The sequence below is a fragment of the Theobroma cacao genome, chromosome 4, assembly GCF_053813885.1.
Source record: "Theobroma cacao isolate CCN51 chromosome 4, ASM5381388v1, whole genome shotgun sequence".
In the NCBI taxonomy this organism is placed as follows: domain Eukaryota; kingdom Viridiplantae; phylum Streptophyta; class Magnoliopsida; order Malvales; family Malvaceae; genus Theobroma; species Theobroma cacao.
Window position 1 is genome coordinate 24,069,147 of NC_142642.1, and position 10,964 is coordinate 24,080,110.

The 10,964-nt window shown below is 35.8% G+C and overlaps 1 protein-coding gene across 3 annotated transcripts; it reads right to left on the minus strand.

Moving 5' to 3' along the window:
- Positions 1-4,120: 4,120 nt before the first annotated feature.
- On the minus strand, positions 4,121-10,690 carry PTB1 (polypyrimidine tract-binding protein 1). Of its 3 annotated transcripts, none has more exons than XM_007032508.3 (10): positions 10,365-10,690; positions 9,491-9,700; positions 8,045-8,107; positions 7,895-7,968; positions 7,611-7,706; positions 6,412-6,469; positions 6,233-6,337; positions 6,060-6,141; positions 5,029-5,141; positions 4,121-4,802 (listed from the first exon to the last, which is right to left on the minus strand). In XM_007032508.3, exons 1-10 carry the CDS (start codon positions 10,545-10,547, stop codon positions 4,386-4,388), a joined length of 1,401 nt encoding a protein of 466 aa, XP_007032570.2. In that variant the 5' UTR covers positions 10,548-10,690; the 3' UTR covers positions 4,121-4,385. The 3 variants fall into 3 exon arrangements, with proteins under 3 accessions (XP_007032570.2, XP_088661739.1, XP_088661740.1); XM_088805613.1 differs by lacking the exon at positions 10,365-10,690 and adding an exon at positions 8,256-8,320 and having other exon boundaries at positions 9,491-9,631; XM_088805614.1 differs by lacking the exon at positions 10,365-10,690 and adding an exon at positions 8,256-8,360 and having other exon boundaries at positions 9,491-9,631.
- Between the last annotated feature and the right edge of the window lie 274 nt (positions 10,691-10,964).

A 10,964-nucleotide genomic window follows, 5' to 3' on the forward strand; every position in this document is an offset into this window, starting at 1 on the left:
ATATTTACATCTGGACCTTTCCAAAGCTGCAGAATTTCTAACTAGGAATTTGCGTCATCATTTGTCACTGTTATTAAGCAATCACTACGCCTAGAATTTCAAGCGAAGTCCAGCAAGAAAGATAATTCGTAGGGGTCGGTTGCCAAGGATAGCCAAGCTACTGAGGCTTTGGTTCAGCAGCATTGTCACTTTCCTAATTAATAGAGCCTGGCTTCGGTCGAATTTTGCTTCAATGCAGGATAGAAAGAGCAACTTTTAGGCATGGGGACAAAATCTCTTCCCTCCTCTCTGCCTTGAATAAACTGGTAACTTCTTCTTTACTTTTATTCTGATATAGAAACTTAATTTTATGCCAAAAGCATGGTATGATAATCTGGTACTCAAATTTTCATCTTCACTTGGACCAGACTAGAATGGGGAGCTAGATTTGATTGAATAAAGGAATGAAGCACTAACCTTTTTAGGTGGTAAAGCTCCCACAGAAATGGCAATTGTTGTTCAATTAGAGCCTCATATGACTTGCACGAAATGACTACTTATTTTTCCTAATTCTCATTCAATTATGGTTCACCTTTGGTATTTATATTAATTTAACAAAAATCTGGACATATTGAATCTTTTATTTAAAAAAAAAAAATGAAAAAGTAAACCAACAGCAGTTTCTAAGCATGATCATAAGAATACATACTTGTTGAGAAACTAATATCAGAAAGAGACTAAACAGACAGCTTGCAAAAAATGAATGAACCATCTTTCAAAGATAAGATAGGAGCCTCTAGTGAAAATACCCTTTAGTTAAAACAAGATTGAATACAGAGTTTGTGCTATGTATATTAAAATGCCAACCTAGGAATTTAATCATTCAGAGAAGTTGTCACTATGCATTAATGAACTTTATCACATAGGAGACAATATCAATTTGAAAACCTAGCATATCCCCAAGGTGGGTTCAATGCCTTGATTCAGAATAAGGACCGTCACTTTAACTAAGTACTTGAACTAAAATTCCGAATAACAAGTTGAAAATAGTGAGTGAAACAATTAATCTGGAACCACCCCCCACCCCTTTTAATTTTGCTTGGCCTTCATTATCATGCAGGGAAATGTTGATAGGCTTATGGACAAAAGAGGATTATACAAAGGTTTTCTTCTTAATTTTTTTCTTTCTGTTGGAATTAAGATGGACTTTACCTTGAGTTTGTGGTATATATACTTGTCATTGTGGTTAGAGCAATGGAAAAATAGTAGCAGTTATGGACAATGACAGTGCCTCATAACCAATTAACAGGGGTGCACGCAGCACAAGGGGGGCATGATATAGACATGGATAGAGGCTTTTAAGTACATGGTACACATAGATACATGTGCTCATTCATTTCTCTTTCGGTAGGCATGTGGAAGCAAATGATGACTCGAGTTCATATCGATAATGACCTAAGCTAACAATTAATGCATGACATCTCCACAACCTTGCGTGTCACCATGAACAAAAATTAGGGGTATGCCCTTTCTGATTTTTTTTTTCTTTTTGAAGTTTTACGAGTCTTGAATTGGGGGTAAATGAAGACATACTTTAGGATGAAGATACCTAAACAACCATTATTGAACCCAAGACAAAATCGACTCCATAGTTATCATCTCACATGTAATTAGAAGCATCAAGATCCATGTTGCAGTGTTTCATGGACCCATGTCAATAGCATATGCTCGATGGAAACTCAAGATGACGCTATCCTTTAAGACTTTTAGGGGAGACATATGGGGTACATCATATCAGTTATGGCTGACCGGCCCCATGTTTAGCCCAGTCTATTCTCCAAATATTGTGATAAGAATTGATAATCAGAGGTCCCCTCTTCCCCCTAATTATCTATCAACAATAAAATCACTACTAAACATCAAATTGAGTGTCTCTGTAGAATATGTGCAATGTGAATTACATGTGTTGCATATCAACGGTTTAGATTGGACAGCATAATTTGTTCAAGCCATTTTGACGCTGACCTTAAGCAAGCTAGCAGACATCAGTTATATATGATGGGATTGGGAGGCACACGGTAGAAATCAAGTTCGATTATTTTCACAACATATTTTGTTTTCTCCCTTGTTTAAATGCATGCTGCTGGTAGTTGATCGGTGAGTGAAGAAGCTGGCTAACAGATTGACTGGTAAATATTCAGGTTGTCATAAAATGATTGAGGGTAGTTAATCGGAAGGGGAAGAGCAAAAAACAGAAATGAGGCTAACATTGTGTGGTAAATATATACTTAGGCATCAGGATCTCACACTAAGGTCATGTCCCTTTTGGTTTCTTACATGTGGTCTGGTCACCAGCCAACATCGAAAGAAGCAGCAATTTCTGCATGAATGATATGTATGGCATATTGCAGATGGACAGCAAATTCAACAGGGTGAGTAAAACGACTTTTCTTCCTGGCAAACTCACAGGGTGGACCATGTACAATAAAAGTGACAATCACCCAAGAGACAAAACACAGTTAAATTGAATCAAACGGAAAGTGGGTCTCCTGCAGAAACTGAAACAAGAGAAAGTGAGTCTGAATTAGACTATTTGGACCTCTAGGGGAGTCCATTTTTTGTACTGAAACTCCCAAACGAAATTAAGATGATTGCTAAGTTGAGTAGGTTCCAGTCCTTTTTTTTTTTTTTTTTGTTTTCTAATATTTAAATGACCCATAATGCAGCTAATAACCTTGTAGTAGAGCAAAATCTTGAGTTCAGTACAAAAAAAGATTGAGAGACAGTTACCATCTCTCGTATAAAAAGATTGAGAAAATACCAATATTATGACATGTATAATGCAGCACATTATCACAATTGTTGGGATCAAACTCTCTTCAGGCTTAAACAAATCAAAAATATAATAAAGAAGAAAACGGAGCATGGAGTGAGACTAACATTAATATCTCCGGATCTTGTATCAAAACAAGGCATAGAGAGATGAGTAGAAATGGATCCCAAAGCAGACATGATCCTTTCTATATGGGTTTTAAAAAAGTGCCGACATCATGAAGTAATATAAGATTTAATGTTAACCGGCACTTACATTGTCGGTGCCTGAATTAAACTGAGAGTGAAGTTTGATGGTTCTTTTTTTTTTAAAAAAAAAAAAAAAAGGTTGCTTCTAGGCTCCTCTTTGCCCACCATTTTCTGGGGCAAAATAGTGAGTGACAGTCAGTTTCCTTCTGGCATCACATATCCCCTCGTCCCAACCAAGAAAAATACTAGCTGACTATAGCCTTTTATGTTTGTAAGGCCAAACCAAGTGACTGGAGCTATATGTAGAGGTTGATTGTACCAATGTGGTAGTACATGACAGTGGCCATACACATGGCTACAGAGAAATTGACCTCTTGACACCCACTTGGTTTAAATTGTGGAGCGTTGTAGGCCAACAGAATATAGTGATTAGTGAGTGACCATTTCAAGTTTTTCTTAAAATACCATTAGAGAAAACTGTGGCGCAGCTCTAACCTGAATTTGGAGGTGCAATGGAAAAGTTGTCATTGGAAAGGTAAAACTTAAGAGGGATAGTAACTATGTAGTAAAATTCTTTGTTCTGTCTGCATTTCAAAGTTTCAAAACCAAAATTGACTAGCCATTCAACAAGTCAAGCGGTAGATGGACATGGCCCTGGTCAGTAAGATTGGTGACGGCCTTGAATCAAGATGACAGCGGTGCTACAACAGTCAAAAGGCAGCCATGGCGGCCGATTATACAAGGCAACTTGGTTTCTTGCCCTTCAATGGACATTTAAACTATCCTTGCGTCTGTTTTTTTTTTTTTTGACCTTTTATTGTGCAGATGAAATGAGACACTCAAAATGGATTGGGTCAATTTTTGGGTTATCACCAGAGAATGAACCAAGTGCGTCTCTAAGAGGAGAACGGCTTACCCGGCTAGATTGGATCACCAAACATGCAATGTCCTGACAAGAATTGGTGCCATAAGATTTGAACTTAAAAGACAATGCACAGGAATAGGGAAAAAGACAATGGTGGGACTTGGGGGGACCAAAATATCATCATTTAAAAATCGAAAGTAACAAAACATCAATTTAGAGAGGCATCTAAAGGCAAAAAGTTGCTGCAGGCCAATATAGCACGAAAGCATGTCTTTTACATTCATTTACCAATTAATTGTGAATGCAAGCTCCATTTTACATCAGTGATGGATATGGTTTCAGAAAGAAAACCAAAAAGAAAAAACAAAACACTTCCAGACCAATAAAAGTTAATTATAAATTTAATTATAAAGGCTCATAGATCTGCGAGCCAAAAGATCCAAACGGCAAATCTTTAACCGAAATATATGATGGAAAGACAGGCGGCTCATTTGAATTCGCCAAGAGGAAAAGACATGGGTCATTGACCATAATAAGGAGGCTGACCCGGCACTGGTGCACCACCTGGTCTAACATTGACCCCAGGCTGTGGCATTCTCATGGAAGACACACCAGGATGCGAAAGGGGTGATGAACCAGCAGGTGTTGCAGCATTCACATATGTAGGTACTGAGGATGATTGATATGATTGACTGGGAACTGTCCCAGGAACTGATCCATAAGGTGGTCTAGCCTGTAAATTTGGATCCCAAGCTGGAACTTGTCCAGCAGGGGGTTGAGCCTGCATTGCAGCTGAAGCTGTATAGTCAGTCCCAGGGTACAATGGAGCTGCCTGAGGATTCTGCCAAACATTTGGAGCAGCAGGCAGACCAGGAACTTGTGTTGCAAGCAAACTTGGGTCTGAGATTGTGTAATCTCTACTTTTATCACTGTAAGCCTGTGGCAACAAAAGAAATAATCAGTCACACTGCATGCCTGCCAAGACAAATAACAGAACTAATTTAGCAGGTAAGGGTGGTAATCAAGTGTCAAGAAGCATACATTTTAAGGACCAAATCTTTTTTCGATCAAGAACGAATCCCCTTTATCTTCTAACGACGTCTTTAATTTATTTTTTCCTCTTTTTTTCTCATGAACATTAACTCAAAAGCACATATTTATACCTTTACATTGAGATCAGTATGACGAGAGTATGATAGATGAAGCTTACAATAGCCACCATCATATATGCAGTGTCCCTCTAAGGCTTCTTTGGCGACAGCCGCGGTTGTGACATCTGAATGTAACAACTTCTACATCAGTAAAATCTATCAAAATGCCTCTCTATCAAAATAGAACATATATTGCAAAAAAAATTAAGTTGCAGATAGTAAGATAGATGTCCAACAGTCAGCAATGGACACCCATAGGCCTTGAGACTTCCAACTTGGGGTTATCAAGTTCAAATCTTGGGGAAGAGCAGGTAAAGAAAAAACAAAGAAATGGAACAAATTTCTGAAGAACAGGAAACAAAGCCAAACCAAGAGAAAGATACAATAATTATACATATAATATAGACACAGACACTTTCAAATGAAAAACAAGAAAAAGGAACAAATATTTGCATCAAACACAAAAGGACATAGTTTATTAGATCTGATTTGCTTTTGCTCGTGGTCCTGGTCACGAGGCTCATAATAGCAGCTTCTGTCTCTGTGGAAAATTTTTTATTCTTACAGAATGACATATATTCTTCTCATCTTTCTTCAAATTAACGAACAGATCACAAAACTAAAAAACAAGTAAATAAATTGAACTGAACAAAACAAAGGAACACTTCAGTTAGGTATGCCTTTTGGATCTTGTCTTTCAGAAAAGAGTGCCAAGGTGCCCAAAATGTTGATCTTAACAAAGTTCCTTCACAGAGAGGTGGCAAGGTGCACTTGTTATGTCTGGCACCTTTGCATTAGTGCCTAGGTGCTCACCTTAAGAACAAAATAAAATTAACAAAAACAGAAAATGGACATTCAACAAAGTAACCTATGGATGTGAGGTTCTTGAAGCAGGGAAAGAAATGACCAAAAAAGGGAATTTGAACTAAATTCTCTACGTCACACCTTGAATGGAAGGATAAATATCGTATTAATATATAAGAAGGCAGGGACTACCAAAAACGTATATAAAATAATATAAAATTCATATGATGAATACATACCAGGATACTGAATTAGTGCCTGTGTTCCACCATTCTTCTCAAATATTGCAATCTTTTGGACTGTGCCAAATGCAGAGAACACCTACAATAGGCAACCAGTAGAAAATATGAGGAAAGTTTCGAGCCATGAACCAGTATTTTCATGTCAATGAAGTAGCGAAATAATGTCCTACCGTGTGAAGAACATCAACTGTCACAGCATATTGCATATTTTCAATTGAAGCAAGTAGCACATTACTCTGAGGTTCTTGCTTTTTTCCATCCGGACCAACTACAGGCTGCAAATTACAGCTTATTCATTAACACTCTAACATTAAAAAATAGGTCAAATGTTTGTAAATTAAAAGACTACCTGCATAAGTCCCTCCATTGCAGTAGGATTCACAGGAAGGTATGGGTTGGTATAGTCCCTACATAAATGTGCAAACAAAATCAGAATGTCTAATATAAATATTAAAACATAAAGTACAAATTTATAGCCCAATATCGAAAAAAATTGCATTTAATCAGGATACATAACATATAGCGATAACAAATTAATGCTACTACAAATAGATAAATGAGATGACATAAAAGATTAAGGGTTCAAATCCAGAACCATCCTGTTCAACAGCAAGTTCCACAGCAATAGCAGATCAAGCCCTATATGGGCATCCAGTTGGTTCAGAGTATTTATAGCAAAGACCATCTCAAAAACTTTCAAAACTATGTCAATCAAATACTCTAGCTTAATTACAACCAACTCTCTGATTGCTAAGGTCTTGAATTTGGCCAATGCTTCCACGAAACAATTCCATAAATGTTCAAATAGAAATAACTACAATCACATTTTATGAAGTTCCATCCAAATGATGACAATGAGAATTAGATCAATAAAATAAATTTTATGTAAACATTGCCCTTTCCCCCACAATCAACTAGCTTCTCATGCCAATTTGCAATATACTCACCCACTCTCATTATATAAAATAAACAAACCCATAAAAGAGACAATTATTCTGAATTCAAAATACTATGAAACAACTGACATTCTACAGTGAGTAATTTCTCAGCTAATAGATTAAATAATTTGCAAACACAAAACGGTTGGCAGAAGGATCCATAAAAGCAATATTCAAACCTGAAATCAGATCAATATTACCCTACTAGCATGTTACAGGAGTTTCCAGTCAATTACTAAAACGTTATTTGTATGAAAGAAAGAGTTGTTTCATTTGAATGCAGAAAAGGGGGAGGTTCTCCCTCGTGGTACCACCAAAGTGGCAATTCCACAATCAACATATAAACAACTCCAACTATACTTCGCAACTGTATGAAACTACGGTCAAAAGATTAAGAAAATTACTAAGCGGCCATGACAACACATCTGTGTGCTCACTACCAGGCTTCACTAACACCCTAGATGACAAGAAGCACACACATATTAGCAAAATATCAGATGCTAAAATATATATTTAGCAGGAATATTATTTAAGATATAAGGAATGAAAATGACCAAACATTGATGCACTTCAAATAGCAAACAATTTGGTATTTTGGGTCCACTTTTACCTGCTCCGATGAGATTGAAATTTGATATTCAGATCCGTGTGTGCAGAATATGAGATTCGCAGGTGACAAGAAGTAACATGTTCCGGAAGCAAGTACCTAAATTCAAAAAATCATAAAAACATTACAAGACAAACATGCCATTATGCAATTCCCAAACTATATATATATAATCAATATGAAGAAGAGAATTAATTGATGCTAGAGAGGTGAGAAGAAGAGTTTGCATGTGCAACTGCACATGAGAAAGGAGACAAGGAAGAGGCAGGCAAGGGAGCAGTACACACCTTGGAATACTTCTCCCATCCAAGGCATTCCTTGCTGAAGATGCAGTTTCAGCATCAGTGAATTGGATTAAAGCCTGCCAACATTCATCATAAAAATAAGCAAGATATTGACACAACCTCCAAAGATCCAAATCCACTTTGACATCTCACCTGGAATCCTGCAGCCTTTTCGAAAGTAGCAATTTTGTGCACAAAACCAAATGCAGAAAATACCTGAAACAAAATTCAATCAGATATGATCACAAATCACAAATATAAATAAATAAATAAAAACATTTGGGAACCATCACAAACATTGGTATAATAGGAAAAATCTTTGTTAACAAATCCAAATGGATGAGAAATAAGTGCAGAATGACACCTGTGCACACATGCCTCAAGATAGACCTTAGAAAGGAGTATGACGTACATGACAATATTTCCAAACTGTCTCCAACAAAAGAATCTAAATAAGAGGCATCACCATCTGTGATTCAACTGATTTCAATCAAAACACTGCTATCTCTATATATGTAAAAGAACAAGAACAGATAACAGTTTAATTCATTTCAGATCTATAAGAAATGGCCTTTAATTGAAAACTATCTTAAAAACAAGGGTTTAAGAAAATCAAGTATCCCTCATCAGTCATACAAGATATGACACAAGACTAGATTTAAAAAAAAACTAATAGTTTCACCATATGGTATCTTTAACTTCAGGTGTCTGTACCTAATTAGGCCAATTTCTCAATCAATCTAGGATGTAGAACAAATATCCTAAAGCTCAAGACGCTCAAGAAACAATCTAAAATCTCAACCAAATTTCAACTATCAATGCCATATACTCAAATATCCAGAAAATATCAATAACTCATAAATCCAAGCCTACTTGAAAGTAAAATACTTAGGTATTTATAACTAAAGCTAAAACCCAATGACACACAAAATACCAAACATAACTCTAAAGCCCTAAAAATATGGGTTAGATTGTGATCTTTACATAAATTTAGGCTATTTTAGATTATTTAGATAATTTTATAATAACTAGAATTTTACTTCTTTTCCAAGCATTTGGGCTTTGTGGTTGTATTTGGCATTTTGAGTTTTATTAGGGTTTTAGGTTTAGTTATAAATACCTATATTCTTTAGTTTCAAATGGGCTTGGATCTATGTTTATTACCTACATATTTGAGTATTTGATATTGATATGTGAGAATTTGGTTGAGAATTCAGATTATTTCTTGAGTGTTTGAGTTTTAGAATATTTATACTACATCAATCTGTTGAACGGATAACATTTCTTCAATTCTCTATATAAAAGTTGGCAATTCCTCTAAATATATGCTCATTGACAACAAAAATTACAACGATTTTGACACACTAAAAATAGGCCACTTTTAGAAGTAGAAATACAAGATATCTTCATTTAATCATACAAAAATACTCCTTATCAAGAATCGTCCAAGACTCCAGTCTCCTTCTACAAATGTCAAAAGCCCCTAAGCTGAAAAAGTCTTTAGAGTACCTATTCTTATAGCAGCAATGTAATAGAGAATCTGTAACAACTGATAGGATTTAATCAGAAAAATTCATTCTGCCAACAGTAAGGACTTACCAAGTGAATGGTCTCAATGGTCACGTCATTAGCTTCCACACCCTCAATGGTAACCAGCAAAACATTTCCTGGGGTATCTCCAGGGCTCTTGTTGTTGACAATTTCATGTCTGTTTGAATATTGAATATACACAGTTTTTCCACGAACTTGTGCTGGCTCTGAGGATGAAGCATAGTATGAAACCATAGAAATAGCCTGGTTCAAGTCTGCCTGCAAATAAAAGTAACACCTTTTATTAACAGAAAACCGCCACTGATCACCCTTTAGAAAAGTATCTAAATTTCAACTTTGAAATTAACCCATCGAAATTTACATTAACAAAAAAAGAATTGGAGCCAAAAACTCATATTTTTATCATAAGCCCATAATGCCTATACTAATTACCCTTGACCGAACACAATAAAACCACCCCAAAAGAAATCAAAATTTTCCAATTGTCAATTCACCAAACAAAATTAAAATTTTCAAACAAGAGCGAAAAACAATCAGAATTTAACCATGAGCACATGACTAATTAACCTAAACCTAAAACAGCTAAACAAAACCATCACTCCCCACCCCCACCCCCACCCCCACTACCCAATAAAAAATAGATAAAAAATTTTCAATTTTACAATTAACCCATCAAATCTACATTCAAATATAACAAAAAAAAGCAAAATAAAATCAGATTTTTACTATGTCAAAGAAAGAAAATAAACCATTACCCAGAACTCAAAAATTTCCAATTTGCAATTAGCCCATCGAAATTTACACTTGAAAGATAACCAAATTAGCAAACCATCAGATTTAATAAAACTTAAGCTAACACAAAGAATTCTATAAATTATAACAAAATTAGAAATAAAAAAGATTGATGGATTCAGAAGCTTACGAATTCAACAAAAGCTTGGTTTCGATTGGCGCCGACATTGCACTTAGTGTTAACGATCTTCCCAAAGGGTTTACAAAGCTCGACGAGTTCCTCTTCCGTACACTCCCACGGGAGATTTCGGAGATGGAGAACCTTCGATGGCGTCTGGGTGTAACGGAACTGGGGTTGGCTTGACGTTGACATCTAGGGTTTTTGCAAGGTGGGGGTGTTTGTTTGGATAGAAACTAAGGGAATTTTCTGGGGAAAATTTTGTTTTCGAGAGGAAAAGAGATTTTGTTTCGTCACTTGTGGGGGTTTTTTCGATTGATGTGATGGCAATGAAATATTGGTGTGACTAGGAGGAATAATAGTGGGAGGCTGTGTTGAATTTACCGGTTTGCCCTTGTTCAGGTTAGAGGAAAATTTGTGATTTATCTTTTTAGCTAAGGGTATTACTGATAATTAAAAAAGGTTATATAATTGTGTGTAAGAGTATTTTCCTCCAATGATGGAAAATGGGGGTAAAAATTTAGATAATGTTAAAAATAAAAGCATTTACATTTTAAATAACATTGATGTCCAAATCTAAGCTAATCTTTCTCAAAATTAAAAACATATCCA